The sequence below is a fragment of the Prinia subflava genome, chromosome 2 (assembly GCF_021018805.1).
Source record: "Prinia subflava isolate CZ2003 ecotype Zambia chromosome 2, Cam_Psub_1.2, whole genome shotgun sequence".
NCBI classification, from domain to species: Eukaryota; Metazoa; Chordata; class Aves; order Passeriformes; family Cisticolidae; genus Prinia; species Prinia subflava.
In genome coordinates, this window is record NC_086248.1 from 103468327 (window position 1) to 103492388 (window position 24062).

At 38.7% G+C, this 24062-nt stretch overlaps 1 protein-coding gene across 23 annotated transcripts in view; it reads right to left on the reverse strand.

Moving 5' to 3' along the window:
• The window catches only part of CCDC88A (coiled-coil domain containing 88A), a 68266-nt gene that overhangs the window by 19845 nt on the left and 24359 nt on the right, over positions 1 to 24062 (reverse strand). For 19 of the 23 annotated variants that reach the window (XR_010079474.1, XM_063391384.1, XM_063391370.1 and 16 more), the window contains 19 exons: positions 23818 to 23876; positions 23140 to 23223; positions 22442 to 22582; positions 21198 to 21367; positions 18304 to 18385; positions 17588 to 17746; positions 16061 to 16207; positions 15421 to 15565; positions 14614 to 14798; positions 13129 to 13266; positions 9991 to 11061; positions 9431 to 9558; positions 6466 to 6607; positions 5705 to 5881; positions 5043 to 5204; positions 1967 to 2244; positions 1638 to 1781; positions 917 to 1103; positions 413 to 558 (listed from right to left, as the gene is read on the reverse strand). Coding sequence is in view for 22 of the 23 variants with exons in the window: in XM_063391384.1 (XP_063247454.1) it covers positions 413 to 558; positions 917 to 1103; positions 1638 to 1781; positions 1967 to 2244; positions 5043 to 5204; positions 5705 to 5881; positions 6466 to 6607; positions 9431 to 9558; positions 9991 to 11061; positions 13129 to 13266; positions 14614 to 14798; positions 15421 to 15565; positions 16061 to 16207; positions 17588 to 17746; positions 18304 to 18385; positions 21198 to 21367; positions 22442 to 22582; positions 23140 to 23223; positions 23818 to 23876 (3745 nt within the window). In the remaining variant the exon portion in view is untranslated. The remainder of the gene's footprint in view (positions 1 to 412; positions 559 to 916; positions 1104 to 1637; positions 1782 to 1966; positions 2245 to 5042; positions 5205 to 5704; positions 5882 to 6465; positions 6608 to 9430; positions 9559 to 9990; positions 11062 to 13128; positions 13267 to 14613; positions 14799 to 15420; positions 15566 to 16060; positions 16208 to 17587; positions 17747 to 18303; positions 18386 to 21197; positions 21368 to 22441; positions 22583 to 23139; positions 23224 to 23817; positions 23877 to 24062) is intronic. The other 4 variants (XM_063391386.1, XM_063391379.1, XM_063391375.1 and 1 more) reach the window with 1 other exon arrangement.

Here is a 24062-nt window from a genome sequence, read left to right on the forward strand (position 1 = left end):
CAAGCACATTTTCTCTTCTTTTAAGTCCACTAAAAAATTTAGATTACAAATTTAAAAATTCATCTGCAATGTATGGAGACTCATGTATGAATGTATCAATCTACAAATCACTACACAGTGATTACAAATCTAAACTTTGCCAGTAGTAGAATGAGGAATACATATAGTTTTTACTCCTCACTTCCATCATCAGTAATGAACACAGTTGCAGTGATCCTTTAGAACGACAAATATAATGTGCATATTTTGAGTCATCTGCTTTACATTCATCATTGAAATTTTTATTTTAAAGAGAAACATTTCAGAAGCAGCACATGTGTTAAATTCTATATATAACAAAATATTTTTTTAAAAATGCAGGTATTGGTGTCATTGCCCTAATCACAGTGACTTTCTTGTTTTCACAACTCACATGTACTGCCTTTGCTCTACATGGAAGAGATCCTTGCTTTCCATGTTCTGCTCCAGTAATGTTCTGTTCTGCAGCATTAAGGTCTGGATTTGATCCAGCAGGTGTCTGTTTTCCTCCTCCAGGTTTCCTTTAAGTTGACTGAGCAGCTGTTAGATGAAATTGCCCATGCATTTATATGTGAGTGTATTTTGCACACAGATAATGAGATTATCAAGAAAATATAGGTCTGCAGAGGGATTCTGAGAGTCAAATCAAACTCAAAATTAAATCATGAATCAACTGATAAAAGCCTCTGATGCTTTAAATAATTTAAACTAGTTCCCCTAATATGAGCCTGAAATTGTGTATTGCCACAGCAGGCAAATTAATTAGTCTCTGGACCCACTTCATTATCTAGAAATGATTGATACTCCAGCACTTTTTATGATTTTATGAACCTATAAACACAATTATAAAAATATTCCAATGATTCCAGCCACTACACACAACAGAATTCCCACATACCTCACACTGATTATTTAGCTTTGTTGATGTAATATCCAGTTGCTGGTACTGTTCTTTGAGTTTGGAAAACTCGGCTTCCAACCGTGTTTGTTCCAGTTTGGAATTGTTCAGTGATGTTTTCAGATTCTTGTGGTCAGTTTGGAGTACTTCATTCTCCCTCAGGAGCTGGCTATATGTGTGAGTGAGCCTGGGATGCAAAGACACCATCAAAGAGTGCTGGAAATGGATTTGTTACCCACACTCCCTCGGAAATATGATGTTTCCTACTACTCCATAAAAATACATATACAAATTCCTTACTATCACATACTGTAAGTTATCTCAGCCTAATTTTCCTAGGAATGTGCTCTGTCCTTGAGCCAAGCACTGTTCTCTGTATATTTAAATACAAAGCAGCATCTCTACATCACAACTAGTTTTAATATTTCACTTTTCAGAATAAAAGAATCTTACAAAACAGCCAGGATTTCTTGCCAACACAAAACAGGAATGGCCTAAACTTTAGCAATCGTGCAGGTTACACATATCCACTGCTGGGCTCCCTTTGTCCATCCTGGGCCCTGCCATGTCCCTTTGTCCCACATGTCCTCTCAGCATATAATGATGATTGTTTTTGTGGGATCGTGAATATTTGGATTAGCAGCATCAGGTATTAAGGAATGTGAAGGAACACTTCTTCAAGCTGCAGTGGCTCATGCTCAGATGCCAGGATTCTCCTTACCTTTCATTTTCATCCCGAAGCTTTTTATATTCTGCTGCCACAGTTTCATGTTTCTCACTTTGCTGCAGCATTTTGTCCTGCTCTGTCTTGAGAACCTTCTCCAGTTCTTCCAGCTGCACTTTCTGTTTCAGCAGTTGATTGTACCTGCAGGCAAAGACAATATTTACACTTCATTTTGTGGAATGACAAAAAAAAAAGGCATTTTGATGAAATGGCCTCTGGCAAAGTTTTAAATCTTAGTGATTAAGGGATGGTGATTTCATTCATTCCGTTGTTTTATTAGAGAGCAATTTCTGCGGAACAGCAGACTTGTTTTCCTGAGTATTTACCTATCTTCCAAGTCCTTGTGCTCCACTTCCAGGTTTTTGTGAGCAGCCTTGAGGCTGCCGTGCTTGGTAATGAGAGACTCGTACTCGGCGGCCTGGCGCTCGTGCAGCTGCTCCAGGCGCTCGTGGTCCTTGAGCAGGGCCTCATAGAGCCCCTTCAGGTCCTCGCGCTCCTTCAGCATCGCCTCGTTCTCGTTCTCCAGGGCCGACTGCTGGATCAGCAGCTGCGCGTTCTGGTTCATCAGCGAAGTGCTCTGGGAGTTCAGTGTCGAGTTCTCCACCTGCAGCCAGGAAGGAACACCATTGCACACATGCAGATAGGCTGGGACAGAAAAATATGATATAAAGAGAACCTCCCAAAGTGACTTGACTTGTCACCTAACAGGTCACTGCCGGCTACAAGAAATAAAATAAATCTGTTTTCTGCCTATGTCAGCAGCAAGGTACTTTCACCAGAAGCACTGATCAAATTTTCCCAGTTATCTCCCTTGGTTTACATCTGGAAGTTCCATCTGATCTACCTACATATGAATAAACACAAATTCCTTGTATTCTTAGGAAGGCCACAGATACTGACGGATGCTGTGTTTTCAGTTCTCTGAAAAGAACAAGGACAAACCCATAAGAAATAATGTTTCAACCCCACTTGCTGTTGGACAGACGGATAGTAAAACAAAAATAAAAAATTCTAGAAGAAGTCTGGTTTTTACAGCAGAGGAAAAATAATTACAAGCTTGATCTTGAGTGCAGAGTCCCCATATGTTGTGAAGTCTGGGTTATTTTACCTCCCACTTAAAGATTTCTTGGGTTTAACCCTTTGCGACCTTCTGGTTCTTCCACTGACGACCTTTTCATATAGCCCAGGAGACAGCTCCAATTCAAAATGTTCCAAGAATATTTTTTAGCAGAAAGCATCGAGGCATGTGATTAAATTGACAGGGATGGATTAAACTATTATTTACCTTTCAACATCTGTTAAAATGTTATCTTGCTGACAGGGCCATTTTCCTCAAGAACCAAGATACCTTGGAGAAATAGATCACCAGTGATCCTAATAAAAGTCAAATCTGTGACACGACTAAAATAAAAGGAACTTTCATACTGGCATGGAGAGTTATTTTTTAAAACAATCTGTGCTGTCACCATAAAGTCTTCATGGTATGCACACATTCCTTCACAATGAGAGTTCCAACAGGAGCATCCATTTAACAGAGAGAAGGAGATAGCACCTGGAAGAACTACCCATGTTCTGTTCTTTTGTAGAACAGCATCAGTTCTGCAACAACTGTCCCAGAACAGTATTAATGTGTATTAACACATTAAAGCCTTCAATATTAGACAGTTTTAAAAAAGTCCCAGCACACCAACAACTTCACTTGTGCCTCTAGAGAAATCCTTGGATATTTTAAAGAATTGGTGCTTGTCACTTGACCTCTACCAGCTTACTTCTCTTTCCTGTTCAAGAGATGGAAACCACAAACTACTGAGCCTTCTAATACCCTCGGGGTATCTATTAAGGAAAAAAAATTGCAGCTCTCACTCCAGTTCCCGCTGTTACCAGGGAACAAATCCCTTCCTGCTGGAACTGTAGTGTTCTTTGTTACAGATGAGAAAGCTGAACCTTTCACTGGAGATGAAGTCATGTCTGATGGCATGGGTGTGCTGGGAAACTTCCCAGGCTGAATCCCGGATCTGGTTAGGTCAGAATTCCCAGTTACCCTTTCAGACATCCCTTCCCTTGACTGCTCCTTATGGGTATCAGGAGGAAGAGAAGAATGAGCTGCCCAGGAACAGTTTTGGCACAGTGCCGGTAGAGCAGCTCAGTCTGCACTTCAGACTTAGCCAACAGTTCATCACTTTGATATTCCTGAACATATTTCAACTTTCACTTGGATTTGCAGTTCATGGAGAATTGTCTTGCCACAGAGGAAAGGCCTGTGCTGCTAGGCATGAAGCACAAAAGGAACTACACAGATATGCCTGGGGTTTTTTGAGGAAGGGAATTACAGAGAACGCAGAGAGGTCTGAATTCCGGCAAACCCCTCTCAGCTGGTTAAATGGGATATTTCCATGTCATATCCACTGGTTTTTAATAAACAGAGGAGGCACAGGTTGTGCACCAATGTCCTGTTTGACTGGAGTGCCGTGCACTAATCACATTTCAGCGTGGCAGCAGAAAGTGCATCCGTGGGACAACAATGTTCTGCTTTCCAGGAAGAGCCAGGAGGAGACTCCAGGCATCCATCAAATACACTATTTATTTCATTTAAACAGTCCTTGACATCCTGATTCCCATCAGCCCTCCATCCATTCTGACACTGTACTGTTTCTGCTGCATTGTGAGCGGGGTTTTTATTCCCTCTTGAAGGAGTTTTGGTTCTTATAACTCCAAAAAGCATTAAATCCATTAACAAGAATATTTTACGTTTAAAGAAAAAAGATACATATTTAATAACCCTATTAAACTATAAGGGCAACATCTGAATTTTGGCCAGAAGAGCTGCAAGACTCTGGGGAAAACCATTTTTATAAATTCCATAGTCATACATTACCTCTTTTACTGCCTCAATTATCTAAATTCAGGTTTTCACATATTTATGGAGCTTTCAATTCTCTTTTTTTTTTTTTTATCTTCTGTATTTAAGTATCTTGATTTTCCTCTTAGGTATGGCTTTACTTTCATTTTTTTAGGTATTTATAAACTTGGATAAAATTTATTAGAATATGGTTGAACATATTTCCCTGACCTAATTTAGATGTATAAATACAATAAAAAAACCCAAGGAATCTTGGAAGACTGGGTAAGAAAATCTACTCTACTTCTAAGTATAAAGTCAAGATTTTACACTGGACAAAGGATTAAAACCAACTTCTAAAAATGTAATTATTCATCAGCAAACAGACCATTACTTGACTGCTGAGTGCAGATTATTTTCACCTCATCTTCTTTCCAATGACTCTCTGGGAAGCCAAATGTGATTTTAAAGCTAACAATAACCATGTATTTTAAGTTTTCCCTCAGAAAAAAAAACTCCTTTAATTTTTGAAATTTTTGAAAAGCAAACTAAGGCAGCATTACCTGCAGCTTGGCATTCTGTGTTTGCAGAGTTGTGTTTTGCTCCTGCAGCGACACAGTCTGTCTCTGCAGGGCCAGGATCTGGGCCTGCAGGTTGTTGTTCTGTGTCTCAAGCTGCTTGAGCTGCGTTTTCAGCGCCTGCTTCTCTGCCTGCAGCGTCGCGTTCTGGGGGTTCAAAACACACAAAACCTCAGCTCACAGCTGCTCCAGGAACTCCAAGATAAAACAGAATTGTTTTCCAGACCACATAAAGCAGCAGAACTGTGCAGAGATTTACAGGGTGGGATAAAACTGCACAAAAAACACGCTTTGGGGGGATTTATCACTGGAAAAACAGGTAACAGATGTTGCACCTATGGAGAAACAGGAGAGGAACCTCCAGGACTGGTGTAAATAGGGATTATATAACAGGGATTTGAGAGAGAGCTGTGTATTCAAAAGGGCAAATTCAGGTTTTCACATTTCCTTTTGAAATGTCTGTCGAGTGCTTCATGGCATCCCACAGAGCAGAATCCAGCTGCTACACACACTGTATTTAATTCAAATTCTGCTTGGGCTGGAAACGAGGTGATAAACTGAAGTGTCTTAACAGCACCCTCATCTGCATTACTGGAACAGCTCACAAAAATAATTACCACCAGAATCATATTTAAAACACATCTTACATTCCTCTCCACCTCGATTAATCTATCTTTAACTTTCAATAATTCTCTAGTAGTCTCCTGATTTTCTTTCTCCCACTTATTGACAGACTGATTTTCTTCTCCACTTCTTGGAGGAGAATTCTGAACCATTCTTTCCTCTTCTTGTCTTTGTTTGAGAGCTTCATAGTTCTTCTTCACCTGGAATTATTTAGGACAACTTAGGTTAGGGTTTAGAATTGTCCATTTTGTATGTCCAAATCTATTAATTTATTACCTGACCATGCCCCTTCTCAAAGAACAGGAAGTGCTGTTGCTGTATGTGTCAGGTTGTTTTTTGTACATGTCTAGGGAGGTCATGTACAAATTATTTACGGATATGGACAGTTTAACCCCAACAAACAGCAGACCTCTATTTTCTATTTAATTTCAGTGTTTTTAACTGCGTCCCCCTTTTATTTATACTAAAATCCAACAACCAAGGTGACAGAATTTCCTTTTTTAACCGATCTACTCAGGCTGCTCAAGGCAGGCCAGAAAATGTAACTGGAAATGACATCCCAAATCAAATCAACTCCAGGTTATTATTTATCCAGCATGATGTTTTCATGGCCAGTGAATAAACTCAACAACTTTTCATATGATTTCAACACAGCTTAGAAGCATTCACACCTTTGTCCTGTTTTCTATCACCTGAATGATGCCCAATTTTTGCTGTCTCACTCAAAAGGTGTAGAAATAACAACAGCTCATTTAATATTACAGAAAAATGCCCTTTTCCTTACTGTTTTCAGTTCCTGACGCAGTTGCTGGTTTAGATTTGTTGATTCTTCCAAACGAGCCTCCAAAGCAGCAATTTTTTCTTCTTTTATTTCCAGAGACTTCTTAAGGGTGGATTCTAATTTGGACTCCAAAAGCTTGTACCTACTGGCCAACAACAAAAAAGAGTCTGTATTTCAACTAATTGTTTGAGATATTTCAATTCTAAAATGTTCTATAACAGACCCATAGCTACATTCAAAAGCCCTGAGTGCTATGGTCAAAAGTATGAAGACACCTCAGCATCCACAGGAAATCCTGTATCAAAAATAACCAGAAGATGGTTGTCAAAACCACTTCTGACTCCTCCTTTCTTTTAAAACATGTTAGACCCAGAAAATGACCCATTCAGGCATACTGGGGATGGGGGGTGCTGGGTTTCTCTGCATCATTAGTGAGTAGTGCCTGCACTCCTTCTGGCTCCACTCCAGTGAATCCAGTGGGGACCTGAACTCAATTAGAATGTGAAGTATTTGGAGAGCAAGATTTTCATCAGTTCCCATTTCCTGCCAGCTCCAAAGGAGAGGACAGGGAAGGAGATGGAGCACAGGACTGTGCAGGTGCACACTCACTTGGTGCATCAACGTGCAAATTGCTCACTCAGCACAGCTTCTGATATTTTAGGACTGTTGCCACCCTTGATGTGCAAAGCTTCCATTTCTAACCATATTCACGTTATTGTAGGGCACCCAAAAAGACAATTTGAGAGACAAGTGGTCATATCAAACTGTACTGTTTTAGAACTGTGCATCCTTTATGGGAAATACTGAAACCCACACTCATTAATCACTTCTAAGCAGTTCAGTCCCTGTGTGTGGCTCAGAATCTGGAGAACACCCCACACCTCCCCACAGCTGGATAAAATAAACCCAACCACTGACATCCCCCTTTCTAATCCTGGCTGCTGAAGGATCCATCAGCTTAGTGAGGGGAATAAACTGCAAGAGACTCCTGAATGGACAAAGGCATCAGATGCAGTCAGGAACTGGAGCAGAAGACCAACGGGAAGAGAGTTAATAAGCAGAAAGCCGTCCAGTAGCATCACGCGGCAGGAGCAGAATCTGAGACTTTCAGATATGACAACAAATTCACAAGGATTACATGGATTTACGGAATAGTCAGCAGCCTGTGACGAGTAGAATATACAGTATTTCACCTTCTTGAACCAAAGCACAGATAAGGCTACAAGTAATTCCTGCTACTGAAAAATGACAAAATTCTACAGAAAAGAAAGGAGGAAAAATAATTACAGTGGAGATCCAATACCCGCTTACACTTTGAAAAATGAAAGATGGCTCAAATTTTTTAATATAACAAGTTAAGGGTTATTTTGGACTCAGAGTCAAAATCCATAAATCTGTTTGTCCAAGGACAGCAGGCAAGAGAGAATGGAAAACACTTCAAAGGTAGAAGTGGCCAGTTTAGACCTCAGCAGAAAGACTCTGAAGTGCTATCAAGATAATTTCTTAAAAACCACAAGCAGCTCTTTCCAATCAGGAGGAGGAAAATAGTACATTTTTAATTTCCATCATCAAAATGACAGAGGCAGATGAAAAACTACACTGAGAAGTCATTTTATCCATGATCAACCCAGCCCTTCACAGCTCTGATAAAAGAGCTGGTAATGACTCACCCATGTATTGTTATGTAAGGAAAGCAATACAGGTATCTTTGGATTTGGAAGAAGTTGGGAACAATGGAAAAGCAGCATATTTATTGGCAGAGCAAAATTTCAAACCAATCCCTGTTTTCACTTTGAAAACAAACATTGCTCTTTCATGATCCTCCAGCTCTACATGGCGCTTGGGCAGAAGCTCAAGCCAGCAGCAGAGCTCAACCTCTTCTAACCTAGAACTTGATTAAATGTTGCTCAATCTGGGCTTCACCTTCGATCAAAGACTGGTGGTTTTTTGTTTGGTCTGTTTATCTAAGGACACACCAAGTGCTTATCAAGTGCTGTATGTGGCATAGAAATGCTTAAATCAGAAGAAATCCAACCAGTTCAAGTTCTGAGAATTTCTCCTGAACTCATCTGGGTGCTGAGAAATGCAGGTGAAAGCCACCAGCAGAAACCAACAGACGGGTAACACATTCACCCACAGGACCCTGGCACCACCCCTGTGACAGAGCACTGGGAAAGGGAAGCTGGATTCAAACCCCAGGCATTATTTGGGTTCCTTTAGACATCGAAGGCCCCAGACCCATATCCAGGCTCACAACAATCAGTTGTAATAACAGATCATGACAGCAGAACTGCACTGGGAAGCAAAGCTTGGCTGGAAGCCCACACTGTCTGCTCTGCCCTTGTCACCAATTTTCCCTAAATCCCTGCAGGATAAGGCAGAGGAAGAAAATGCAGCAGAAGAAACAGATGTCAGGGCAGCAGCTGCTTTCCAGTGGCAGAAGCGGAGGAGTGATGGAGCCACCACCAAGTTCTGGAGACACTCAAGCACTGGATACTTCCCAGCCAGGAGAAGTGGGAATTCAGCTTCCTTTAGGATGGAAGAATTAGAAGGAAATGGTTGCAAGGAAAGAGTGAGACAGTTTAAGGTAATCACTATGTGATAAAAGCCATTTATGTCAGACAGGCAGACAAAAAGGAAAAAAAACCTACTTTGAGCTAATTATCTTTTACTGCTACTGTTGCTGCTGCTGACTAGAGCATAAAACATTTTAATTATAATTAACTGTATCTCCTGACATACTTCAGTGAGTCTCTTAGCAACAAAAAGTGGCAAGTCACTGTCACAGTCAGCTGAATGTGCAAGCACATCAACTAATTAATTTCCAAAAGCATTAAGTTCCTTTTTTGGATCTATCAGTGTGCCTTAAAAATCTAAGAGTATGCACATAACCAGTCTGCAAAACCACTTTATGAACAAAAAAAATCCTCATTTGTCCTCTTTGTCATGGAGGCCTTGCCCTTCTCACCTGTCATCACTGCTCTGCTCATCGTGCAGGAGACGCTCCTTGTTCAAGCCAATTTTTTCAAGCTCATGGGCCAGTTTTTCTAGATCGTTGTTCATCTGTTGAGTCTTCAATTTCTCATTCACCAAGTCCTTGCACAGAAAAAACTACAGTCAGTATCTTCAGCAAAATAAAATAACGTAATCTTAGTTCTAGGAGTACTGAGACAAGTGAGTGTTTTATCACTACATGACTGGCATAATTCAACTTTAACTCTTCTTCCAGTTGACAGCTTTCAGCTGCATCAGACCTTAAACTGTAACTAAAATCGGATTTCTCTGTGCTCTCTCCCTTTCCCTTAAGAATTTCCCTTTAAATTTGGTCTGGACCATGACAGTGAAGGAGAAACATTCCAGCAATTTGATATTCTTCCTTCTCATGAATCTGATTATTTTGATTACCTAATAAAGGTGTTAATAGCAGACAGATTAAAGCAGAAAAAAAACCCCAAATCTAAAAGACAGATATCATTTCTGTACATTATAAACATATCATGATGGGAATGGAAACTCCTCTGTGTTTACCTCTCTCAAAGTGATCAGGGTTTTCTTATCAATGGTAGCTCTTTTCACCAGTTCCTTGTTTTCCTTCTCCAGTTCTTTCAGGCGCAGACAAGACTCTTTATATACAACGATTTCTTTAAAGAGGGATTTATTTTCCCTTTCCAGATTACTGATTTTGACATTATTTTCTTCTAACGTACTATCTTTAATTTCTGCTTGCTGTCGAAGCCTTTTATTTTCCTTTTCCAGCTGTTTCTTGTCCTTTTCCAGTTGAGAAGTCTCTTGTTCTAACAACTTATTCTCCTTTTCCAACTGCTCCAGGCGCTTACTGGAGATTTTTAACTCTTCCAAGTTCTTTTGCAGGGTCTGATTTTCAGTCTCTAAATCTTGTAATTCGCTCTCTAATTGCTGAATCTTCTTATTGCTGTTTTCCAGGGCTTTCTGTAGCCTTTGGTTTTCCGTGTCCAGGCCTTGGTAACTGACTTCCAAGCGTTCAGTCTTCTTAAAAGAGGCTTTCATCAGTTCAAGGCTTTTTTTGAGCTGCTCCTTTTCACTCTCCAGCTCCTTATTTTCTAACTGTAACTGTGCCACTTTAATGCTTGTACCCTTCAAGGATTCAATTGTCCTCCGTAACTCTAAATTTTCTTCGTCGAGTTGGGAATTCTCCTTTTCTAAGGATTCTAATTGAAAAGTGAGGTTTTTCAGGCTATCCAAGGTTTTTTTCAGCTTTCTGTTCTCCGTCTCCAGGTCAGAGTTCTCTTGTTCTAAGGCCTCAATCTTCTCACAAGTGATTTTTAGGTTAGTGATTTTCTTCTGTAATAACTCATTTTCCTTCTCCAGACGATGCAGCTCGCTCTCTAATTCTTCTGCCCTCTCCCCTTTCTCTTTGTAGTGTTCCAGTTCCTTCCTGACTTGTTTTTTTTCAAATTCAATCTTATTTAACTTACTGCTGGTCTCTTTGATAGACTCATGGAGGATTTTATTTTCCTTTTCAATTTCTTTCATTCTCGCCTCAGCACTGATTTGTGAGCGCTGCCTTAGAGAAGCCACAGTTTGATTCAAGTGTTCATTTTCTTGTTCTAAGAGTTTAATCTAATTTGGGTAGAAAAATGGTAAAGTGATAAACAATGTGCCAACAAGGAATTGCTTTAATATATAAACTAAAAGATACTTATCAGATTTACCTTTTATTTTAAGTTAAAGAAAACCTCTCACTCTGCTAATATTTATGAGAATTACAAACATTATTTCAAGTTTGAAGACAAAGTAAATCTTCAAATCTCTTCCTCTTGAATATTAACAGATAAACCTAAATCCAAAACAAATCAAAGTAAAGCTTTACCTACTTCCTAGCAAATTTAATTTTCATTCATGTTTACCCTTGTTTGAATTGTTTATTCTAACACTCTCTCATTTCCAGAGCTGTGTGTCCATGAAGAACAGGACTGCAGCAAGTTCTAAACCAAACCTGAGATGGAGGGAGGTGTGGGAACCACAAAAATCTCTTTATTTCATTTGGAAAAAGTAGAGGTGATGGGTGGAGATGAGGGAATCCTGATCACAGTCAACAATAACTTGAGAAGAAACACACCAAAGTTACACTGATTTTTGAGTTTAGAAGAACCTTTAGATATTCTGTTCCAAACCAGCTTCAGAGAAAGTAAATCATGCTGGAATTATTTTCCTAGGAAACATCCTCAAGGATAAAGGCAGAACTTACACCTTAATTTTTAGTATTTCTTGACTTTTTAGCTTGCTCCAAATCATTTGGATCTGTTTGGGCATGTAACACCAGACAGCAAAATCCAGCAAAACTGTTTAAATCAATATTGAAGTGTACACTAATAACCCAGTGTAAGGGATGTTTCAACAATAAACTGTTTGGGAGAAAAGCAAAAGTGCTGCTTGCAATGAAAAACAGACTGAGAAAATTATAGGCTGTTCTTCTATAGTGAAATCTGAATGGAACTATTAATTACAGAACCACGGCTCTGCTCCCAGCAATGACAAACTGCTCTGGAATAGTCACCAGAAACTCATTAACAGACACCTAAAAACACAACTCTGGAGCACCTGGCATGGCACTGAATTACTGTCCATGAATTCTGTGTCTGTAATCCCAACTCTACAAAAAATCCTGATAAATGCCTCCATGATTTTGGATGAGATCAAATGAACCTCCTACAGTCAACTCCAGTGTCAGCACAGGATTTTGGAAGAGACATGGAAGATGCTGTTGACCCATCAGCCCTGAAGTGTATTATTTTTAGCAGAAATAGTCCCACTGAAATATCAGTCTTAAAACAAATATATCTTTAAATGAAAGTAAATCTTCCATGCCAAGTTGGTTTTTTTTCCCCCCTCCCTTTTTCTTCCTTCTGGAATTCCATTTACTGATTAAACAGGGCCTTAAAAATATTCAGCATTTTTGAAACAGAATATTCTGCATTTCAAAATACTGTACTTTAAATTAAAATAAATGGCCATGTCATCAGGAGGTATAAATAGAATTTATAAAAACTAACTGCCAGAATCAGAACTGGCAGTTCTAATTCTGAAGGACACAATTCCTAAATCTGGGACTTCCAGAACTCTTTTCTTCTCGTGGCTGCTCTGCAGACAACTCAGAAGGTACCACTGTCCACCAAGCACAGGTGTATCTTTTCAAAAAATTCAGGTTCCAGTTTTCGGCAGCCACAAATAAATCCAGGTAGTCACAGCAGGAACTCATCCCAGTGCAGGGCACAACTATGGAGCTGGACCCAAGGCTGCTGGAATTCCCATCAATACTCCAACATTAGTCCACGCACTGCCAGCTGCCTGGACCTGTTCTGGTCCTCTGGGAGGTGTCTGGCCTTCCTCCAAAGTTCCCAATTTTCTCTCCTGGCTGAGCTACACCCTCCAAGCAACTCCAGCAGATGCCCACAGAAGCTGCAGGAGCATTACAAGCACCACAAAGCTCTAAACCCACCAGGAAAGCCCCAGCCACAAGTGAGTCACATCTCTCACCAGCTGCAGCTCTCAGCAAAGCTGTTTTCCTGCAAGAACCTCCTTTTGGCAAATCCACTACATTTACAATCCCTTTATGTCTATAAATTCCTACAAAATGAGGCCAGCAGAACACAAAGCAACATTAAAACTTTCGGTTCTGCTACTCACTTGTCGCTCGGAGTTCTCTCGAAGTGCTTCAAGTGTCTTTTCAAGCTGTGCTTTTTCTTTCATCAAATCTTTGCTCTGATTTTGACTGTTCTGAAGACTTTGTTTCTCTTGGCTAATTTCATTCTCCAGCTCTTCAAGCTAGGAAGAGAAACAAAAGTTTTAAAATGTACTTAAAAATGACAGTCTTAGCTGGGTTGAAGGCACCCTTATAGAAATGAATAAAGAAGCTTAAGGGAAAGAATAAAACAGAGTTTTAGAATCTTTAATTGAAACATTAATTTCTTCTGGGAATACTTTTTCTCCCTGGCTCAGAACACTGTATCTATAAAGTACTTTAGTGTAAAAAAAAAGGTCAGATTTTCTCAGGCTCTAGATATTTCCTCAAGCACCTTTTTTCCTCTCAAAATTCCATTTTAGTGAGACTTATACTGCTCCTCCAAGACCCTTTTAACTTAGGAAGGTTGAATGTTGTTTGATCTCACTTAACTATTTCAAGAGATAATTAAGATGATTCCTTGGGAATTAAATATATGGGTTTGTTTTGTCAAATGGTTCCAACTTGCGGAGAGCAAACCTATTTAAAATTTAAAACACCCAAGCATGATTTTTCTGTCACATTTAAGTGGTAATAAGTTGACCTGAACAATGTTTGTGTGTTTCTTACACCTATTCCTTTCTTTTTTACCTCCCAGATGCCTTTTGGGCACAGCACAGAGGCTGCTCCAAACAACACCAGTTTCTTAGGAATCAGAAAACTTAGGGAAGCATGGAATACAGTAGGGATTTCTTTAATTTGTTTTTTTTAATTATCTCTTACCACTCTAAGAATAGTCTTTCACCTGAAATGCCTACTGAAGCCAAAGCTATTTCAGGAACTTTAGACATTTTCACTCCACTGTAATTAGTCTCAGCTTTTTTTTTTTTTCCAAATTATTATTCTCTATAAATACCACTGAATAAATTATTCTATTTGATACACATAATTTGAGGAGTAAAGTATTGCAGCTCAGCACAGTTAAACCTGGCAAACTCCTCTCTTGAGCTGTTTATCAATTCCTTGACCCACCTTCTCCCTTCCTCAGCTAAAATAAGGACACAGGACCAAGTTTTCAGCTCAGACTCATCACTTTATCTCCACTTCTGCACACACACTTTCCTCTGCTTCATAATTACCCAAATTAATGCTCTCCAGTATTCTAAACCACTTTCATTACTCATCATAAACCAAATATATTATTATGTTTCCCCCTCACTGGTCTAAGATCTTTCTGAATAAACTGGTCACACTCTCACATAATAAAGAGAGAAAAACCTCTTGGAGGTGGTTTTATTTTTTCACATAAACTTACAAACATTATAACTCCATTTAGACCCTTCTAATGCCTTACCCAAAATAACAGCAACTCATAAAACTACCCTTTAGGAAGAAAATAGCAAAGAAGATTAGGCAGCTGTCACACAACCCAAGCATACCCTGACCTTTACCTTCTTGCTAAGTCTTTGGTTTTCTTTTTCCATTTTCAGAATCCTCGAACTGCTGCCTTCCACAGAGCCCACTGCGCTTTGCAGCTCTTCCACTGTCTTCAGCAAACTTTGGTTTTCCATTTCCAGCTTCAGTAACCTGCTGGATGTCAGCTCATTCACCTCATGGCCCAATGATTTCTGGGGCACTGCAGGAGAAAAACACCATTATTAAAATAAAAGGTGACTTATTAGCCAGAGCTCTTGGGATTTTGCATTCTAAAACTTAGAGGATTTAACAGCCTTTGAAGGTCCTTCCAATGCCTTCTTGGTGACCCCAGAGCTGATAAGAATTACAAATATTAGAGATTAAAATATGTTCAACTCTCCTAATGGTTCCAATCACAGCACAGATTAGTTTCCTACAACTCAGGATGTATCTCCAAATTCCGCAAGTGCTTTGCACAGAATCCATTTTATATCCAAGCATGTTAGACTGGAAGAATCAAAATTTTTACCACAGCTCTTGTCCTTAACTTTGAGACCAGCAAACCAAGAAGACTCATGATCTGTTCTGCAGAGTACAGGTGTCTGAATGGCAAAATAATGTAATCTCAAGTTATTTATGGGCTTTAAATCACTATCTAAATGAACAAGAACCAGAAGAACAGACTTCTCATGTAGGCTGTATCTCCATGGATACATGGGAATCAGTATTTCTCCAGAGGACAACACACTCTGTACTTCAGAAATGCGGACACTGATTTCCTAATGCTATCCAGCCTCTGAGATTTCCATTTCAATAACTTTGCATGTATTAACTATGTTTACCTTCAGAAAGTTCAGTGGTCCTGTTTATCTGCTCCAGCTCCCAGCCAAGATGCAAAGATTCATCCATACTTTGTTTCTGAGCCATTTCTAGGGTCATATTTTCCTCCATGAGCTCCTCAATCTTCTTTCTGTCCATATCACGCTCCTTGAAAATTATTTCACAGGTTAAAAGTCTCAATACGTGCAAAATATTTTACTATCTATATTCTATTAATATCTACAATCTATTATCTTTACTATGTTGTCGCAGGGAAGGGCAAACTGCTTTTTCTGATCTGCCTAGATAGAGATGGGGAGGAACTGGGAGAAGTTGGGAGAACTTTGAAGGGAACAGTAAAAACCAGTAAAGAAGATTACAAAGAAGAACCTCTTCTCCTCATAAACTACAGCAATTACTCCTTACTCTTCCAAAGTTTACTTCTCTCTGAATATTAGGAAACAAAGTGCATGGGGTAAACACAGTATTTAAGTGACAACTGGTTATACTCACATAAAAAAAAAAAATCAGTCCTATTGCTCTTGAATCTCTGCATTTTTGATCCCATTTCCTCTCTATCCACTATCTTGAACGCTTTTATTAAAAATGGAAATTAAATTCAGTGTGTATCAGTTGCCTTTACCACTCTCCCCTGACACTCACCATCTCCATATCATGCAATTTAGCTTTTAGTTGTAAATTCTCTTTTTCTAACTCGTGCAGTTTATCTGAACGGGCTCGAGTCCCCTCTAATTGATCTTCCAACATTGTCTTGGTTTCTAGCAACACTTGATTGTCTTCCTTTAACTCCTGCAAAAATGGAGCAACAACAACAAATAAATCTCAAACCGCAAGTATTCCCCTGCTCACACAAACTTTGATAAACATCAAAACCAGTTTCAGAAACCTAAACTAAAACTGGGAGCCGTAACAGATTTTTTATAAAAAGCACATTTACAGCAATTCCACAGAAATGCAACTTACGAATTTCTGTGAAAATAACATTTGACATAAATTACATGAAATACTCCCTAAGCCATGAGGAACAAATAAGGTGTTGATAATTATAATCAAACCATCAGAATTTCTGTGATTTATGCTCTGATCTGGAAAGAGGTACTGCATGTACAGCCCAAAATTAGGTTTATAGGCCACTGGGCCCAAAGTCAGGCCATGATGCTGAAAATGCAACCACAATCTTAAAATACAACCAGCCACTCTCAAAGGATCTGCGCAGCTTTAATTTTGGTACATAGAGGATTTTAAATAGCATCTTATTAAAGTAATGTGTAAAATACATAATTGGCAATTTTCCTCATGATATAAAGACAAAACTTTTCAAACTTTAGCACAGTCAGCTGCAAAATCTGAGAAAATATCACATAAATATCCTTCATACTCCTCCCTACACTAAGTTAACTCATAATTATTATGAAGCAAACTCAACTAATTAACATCTGTCTGTATTGAAGCATGCTTGAAATATCCAACAGTTTACAAGCTATGAAAACACATGAACCATTATATGTTTAAGGGGGTTTATTAGTTTAAACTAATAAACTATGACAATGAAACTTCCACTGTCAAATCCTGTACACTAATCTGTTTTCCTTTACTGATTTTTAAACCATATGGCACTTGCCTATCAAATTTGGCATTTACAGACAGAATGATGATGTGATCAATTCCTTCATGTTGATTTGTCTCCTAAATTACTAATTCATGCTAGAACTCAAGTTCCCCTTGCCTGGTGTTGGTACATCTTTTTTTAGTATATTTTATGCCATTGTCCTGTACTTGTTTATGTGAACAGCCTTCATTTCCTCAACCCCTGACTTAGAAAATTGCTTTCCCTTAGGAGACCTACATGAAGAGAAAGGAATTATTATATTTACAGCATTTTTTGAATTAATTGCTCTGTGGGTTTCTCAATCCATCCTTCACAGAGGCTTCCACTGGCCTTGCTACCTTAGAGCTCTGGTGAACACTGCTGACCTCCATGCCATTAGACATGGAGACAATTCCCTAAAAACAGGAATTTGTCACAAAAGCCTGACTGCCATATCCCAGAGCAAGAAGTTGCAACCCTTTCTCACATCCCGGTGCTTTAATCTGCAAATACACTTTGGAAAAAGCCCCGGCCAAGAGAAGAATGGTGGCTCTGGGTGATTTTTTTCTGGAGTTATTCACCTCCACCCTGGCTTTGTAGAACTCAATGTCATGGAGCCTCTCTTTGTAGCGGCTGACTTCACTCTCCAGCTTGTCCACACGGATCGCCTTCTCCCGGAGCGCGTCCAGCTCGTCCCTGTACACCCTGGCAGAACGGGCATCCGACAGCAGGTTCATGTTCTGGGACAAAGGGAGACACAGGAATACAGGTAGAACTGGACAGAACATGGTGAAGTATAACACTGCTCCTTCATTGTTTAAATTAAGGGAATGCAGAAAGGTACTGTTAATTCTGAGAAAGAAAGAAAAAATCAAATCTATTGTAGAGAATTGCAGATGATGTATTTCCAAGGAAACTGCACAGGCCTTTTTCAAGGACTCACTATAATTATATATAGTGTATATTTATGTACGTACATATTTAGGGGCTTTCCCCTCTTTATCCCCACACAAAGACCAGACAAAACTGGAGCACTTTCATTTTAAGAAGATCCTTTCAGGATGCACTGGTAGCAAATTGCTTGAATGATGACACAAAAAAATCAAAGAAGAAATACTAACCTAAGTCAGGGCATTTTTTTCCATCATAACAAAATACGAAAAAATTACTCAAGATCAAGTTCAGAGTGCAAAATCAAAAAATAAACATGAGAACATACTTAATATCTAAAAAGGAGTGGTGAATTGTTCTGGTGATGGCAACTTTTCTTAAAATAATAAAATTATTAAAGCCACACCTCTTGCTGAAGTCTCTTCAGTTCAGCTTCCATCTGTTCCAGTTCTTGTTTACAGTCAAGCAGCTGCTCAGTCTTTTCCTCACTTGAAGGTGAAAACATAAACCAGTTAAACATGGCCATGAAACCTGCTAATGATCACCAGGTTAGAGAACAAAATGCTGAGATTTGTGAGGCTTCCACCTTTAACCCACAATTTCAGGGAAATCAGAGTGTAAAATTTAGGGTTGCCATTATGACTTAGTTGTTCTTCTGGTTTTAGTCTTTATCTAGTATTTTAAATGTTATTAGACTTTTCATAGTGCTTTAAATTGTTGTTTCCTACTCACACAGGGCAGAACATGGGGTGTAACAAGGGAATTTTTGCAATAGGGGTTTTGTGTAAAAAAACCACAGACAATACCCATGAATGTGTACCAGGAGATCCTTGTCCAAAAGTCACCTCAGAATGATTTCAAATTAACACATTCAAAAGGTCCAAATTCTTTCCAGGAGAACCAGATACTGACCCCTTGTCATAACCAAGTAAAGCCTATTTTAAAAACACTTTTATAGTTCTGTAATTTTTCCTTTTCTTGCAGAGAACAATTAAGGGTTTTAGGTGTGTTTACTCAATTGAAGAAGACACTGCTTAATAAGGTCAATAATTTCACAAAATGCACGATGAATTTTAATTTTATGGAAACAACACAATGTCTGTTTTAGTCTACTCAGAAACCTGTGATAAAAACAATTTGACATATAACACTACAATTCTTACAGGACTCATTCTTAACTTCCCAGTCCTTAAAAAATGAGTTTGTTAAACCATGAGTGAGTGCAGACGGAAAGGAAATATTTAATTCTCTCACAGACAAAGAACACCTGATGTTCAAAATTCAACTGCACCTCAGAACAAACAGTATCTGCTGTTGAAAAACCTGCCAATATTGAATGTTCTTAAAAGAGATATTGCATATTCAGATCTGTTACTATATTATTACACATTTTGGAAAACAAGTAAGAAACAAAAGTAGGAAACAGGGAAATAAGAAAATATAATGGACTGGAATGTATAATACTATCTCAAAGCAAACAAAAAGTAGGTCTGTTTTAAACAAAACTAGAGCAATTGTTTTTAAAAATGAGTCCATTTCACCATGAATGATCTTTTTGGAAAAGGATTGTTTGGAAAAGGTCACTGAGCCTACAAGCACAGGAGGCTCAGCTCTGCACAGCTCAGTGCAACATCCCTGTCACAGTTTCCCCCCTCCAGAGGTGCTCAGAAACCAGGCACAAACATAAATTTATTCCTGATTTCTCTAACCTTTCCATCAGCATCCATATTCGTGTTATTGTTCTACATAAGAACATACAGAATTCAACACTCAGAAAATGAGGTGTGCAATTTCCAGCTTTGGAGTTTCTGTATTCCCTGGTTTGCCTCCAGCTGAAAAATAATCTTTACAGACCTTTTGTATGAAATTACATCAGCTACACTGCATATTAAACCAGGTATGAAGGTTCACTGCCAAAACCAGATTATAAACAAATTTTATGCTGAGTATTTTCAAGTCTGGAATTAATGTAATTTCAAATTTATCAAACAGATGCAGCATTTAACACTAAATGCTGCAGACAGAAATTAATTCATCCAAGTATGGTACTTTAAGATACTCCTACATGTAAAGGGAAATTATTTACCAACCGAATTCAAATAAGAGTGCAAAATGTGGACTGTTCTGAACCATCAGTGTTGCCCTAATTGCATGCTTCAGCTACAGACTGGAGAGGATTGGACTAAATTATACAGAACATACCAGTGTTCACTGTTTAGGCTATCTATTAACTGTCAATCAAACTAATAACAGCAATTTTTTCACTAATTTTCTTGGTGCAGCTGTTTATAGAATATCCTGGGCGGGCTCATTGCAGGAGACACATAATAATACAGACATCAGGAAAAAAGAGCCCCATCTTTTGTCCTCTGTTCCTCACTAAGACCATGCTGTAGTGGGGGAAGGGGATCCTCAGAGTAAATCAACAAGATCCTTAATCCAGGCAGCTAGAAATGATCTGATGAACAAACTCTGGGAACTGTGACTTATGCTTATGATTCAATTTACCTGTCTTCTCTCTCCATTGCTGAATTTAACAAAGCAACAACAAAAAAATCTTTATTTACGCTGTTTCTACACATATTAAATCTCTTCAGATTGAGCATTTTAATTCAGAACACACACACACACTTCACTCCTCAAACAACTGACACATTGCTACAGGGAGAAGCAGATTCTCCACAGATCTGTTATTGATCTCTTTACATATAAACTCCTCGCTCTGCTCAGATTTGCTCCTTGACTATGAAGCCAAGGTGCTCACAGAAACGCACAGAACCCAGGAGCAGTTTTCAGGAGCAAGTAATTGTGCAGACAAGAAATCTTTTATACAGGAACAAAGAGGTAGGGAACAGGAAAGTATTCTAGAGGAAATTTTTTGTCCTTTCTACAATGAATTTAAACCATGAGTTAACCATAGGTGAGTATTTCTTGTTGGAAACAGGTCACCTAATCATGCTGCTGAGAAGGAAGCCCTCCTGCACGATCTCCTTTTAATGATCACCTTGTTTGAGAACAAAATGCTGAGATTTCTGAGACTTCCACCTTTAATCCATCATTTCAGGGACATCAGAGCATAAAATTTAGGTCAAAACATCATTATGAATACAAACAGAGACAAACATAGATGAAAAGTTGTATTTGTCCCATGGGTCCACAAATCTTCTTGTATTATAAAAATACCTCCTGGGGAGCAGTAACTAACAAAAGAATTTGAAAGGATGAAGAATTGGTCTGAAGAGGACTAGAAATGTGCCAGGGCAGCATTTGGAAAGGATCTGAGTGTGCATTGGTACTCACAGCTCCTGCCTAAGCCTCCTGATCTTGGCCTTGGCGTCAGCGAGCTCCACGCTCAGGTGCTGCCGGCTCTCGGTGCGCTTCATGCCAGGGGAGCCGCACGGGGACTGTGCTGCCGACGCATGCGGCAGGAAACGGAGACAGTCCCGCTCCTCCGACAGCTCGATGATGGTCTAGGGAGTCAGAGCACAGGCAAAAGTCCAGAGTGGCACTCACAGAGCCCTCTCTGGGTGTGTCAGTCATATCAAACACTGCAATGGCACAACAACGATAGAAAGGTTTTGGCCATCAAAGAAGTCAAAAGCTCCACCTGCACCTCTATGCCTAGCACAAAGAGCCACAGCTCTTGGACAGGACCTTCTGCTATTTAAATTTTTTTTTTCACCTAAGACTTTTAAGCCCACAAAATGACCAGTGCTCAGAGTGGACTGGGTAATGAAAGGTGTGAATTCCTCAAAAACTAGTACCTCTTGAAAATAAAGATAAAACATGTATCTCTAAACAAAGTCTTGTTCTTCAGTGAGCAGCAGCATCCTTGACAACTGAATAAAGCATCAGATCTATAGGAATATTCCTTTTTCCCCCCTATAAATATAGCCAAATATGAACATCTCTCATAGTTTAAAGTATTTTTCCTTTGCTTTCCACAAAGGCATCACCCCTATCCTCCACCCTCTGTTCTATTCCTATCAAGGCTGTGATCTGCAAAAACTGTCAAAGGACTATCTGAAATAATTGCAACATTGACACAGCCACTCTGCTGGGGGGCAAGTCTGGGACCACCAAAATGATTCACAACTCGTAATTTTTATTAAATACAGTTCTGTGTCTCGATTCTAACATGGTACAATGACTGTGCCTCATGATAAGCCTGCAAAATCTCCTCTCCTGGTATGGATTCTGCTTTATCCCTCTCAAATCTGGACAATAGGACATGGAAATAGAACAGTTTTCTGTGATTGTCTTGCAAATTGATAGGTTATTGATTCCTGGTAAATGCAGCTGATACAGCTTTGGATTCTGTTTTCAGCTACCAATGAATGTTGAAATTGTTTCCCACTGGCTACATGGAAAAGATCACCTATTATCTCTCCCTACAACAATGTTCTGGCAGTCAGGAATCCTTGCTTTAACATGTCAGCAGAAAATTAAACTGTTAGTTATAAAAATCCTAAGCTGCATTATCTCAAAAAAAAAAAAAAAAAAGATTTCTTGTATTTCTCTTAAGCACCAACCCACATCCATACCTCTGAGTGCTCATCTCTTTCATCTATAAGTCTTTTTAAATGCAATGCCATATTTTTCAGGAGGGGCTCAACATACTCTTGTGTCAGCACAATGACATCCATCCACTGCAGGTCAAACACATTTTCCTGATTATGAGTTACCTACATGGAGTGAAATGAAAGAGAAGAAACATCCTCTTGAAATTTTAAGAGTAGAAAGGAAGCATAAAGAAAATAAAGCTGCAACTCTACACATTAAATTCTCTGGACAAGGTATGAAAAAACATTTAAAATATATTTAATTGTATGTAAAGGAAGAGTTTTTTGTCTATCTGGAAGCAGCACCTTGTCCTTCTGGCAAGGTGACAATCACATTATAAATTACCTACCACATACATTTGATTAGAATTTTATTTTATAAAGAAATTTGCATATGAAGATTTTACTCAACTAAATTTGCTGTATGTAACTAAGAAATCCTTGAAGCAACAAACTTGCTTTCTGGTACTATTCTAAAAATAGAACCCAAAAATGCTTAATCATGAAATCTTTCTGTGAATCAAGTGAAAAAATAAAGCCTTTTTTGCTTACTACAACCACTCAATATGCAAATCACATGTGATTTACTTGCCATTGAACATGTGCAACTCCTCTTCCTGCAATACAATCTTCCTCCTCAAAAAATCCCCCAAATTAAAAGCAAAAACCCCCCAGAATACCTCCTGAATATGGGCTGCAACAGCTGCTCTGGTATCAAAATCCAGACTTTGGATTCTTTCAATAAATTCTTCTTTTTTCTGACACTAAAAATAGAGACATCTATTTTATACACATTTATATGTATAATCACAAGTATTTTCATTCCTCTTTTATTTCTAAGAGCTGGAACACATAAAGCTGACACTGCAACGGTCACATGGCTGAATTATTATCCAATAATTCTGGTGACAATAAATCTGTGGTTTATGCCATGTTACAGTAATTATAACTTTCAACACTAATTAAATGATACAAGGAAAAACAAGTTGAAATGGGACAAGGAAGAGGTTTCTTAAAACTGCTACTTATTTAAATTTTTTGAAAGTTTATCAAGTGCATGAAATAGTGCAGTGAGTTAATTTTCAGTGCTTTACCATTTCCTTCCTTTCTTTACAATATCAGGTAAATTAACACTATTGAAATTAATAACCCATTAGAAAGTTATGGTAGTATTGGAAGTCTGTGCAATAACAGGGGTAGGGTTGTAGCCGTTTCATTAAAAATCAGAATATTCCAATTTTTCAAGGAATGCAATTGTACCACCAAAGGAAGAAAAGTTTTGTATCACCCCAAGTATTAAAAAAGAAAAGAGATGAGTAACTCAGAAGTTTCAGAGAGACAAACATAATTAAACTCACCTGAACTGCACAACCAAGCAAAAGCAGGAGGAGCTTTTTCACTTCTTCAGTACCTGGTTCTAAGAAGAAAACAAGAAAAAACGGTAACTGCAGAATTATAATTAGAGCTTCTTCCCCTATACCTGAGAAAACATGAGGTTCTCTCATTATTTCCATATCATTTATGCTAACCTAGTTTAGAAAACAGCCAGATGAGCTTTCAGCTCAGTCCTTTTTGCCATTTAACTGCAGACTTACAGAGTTAC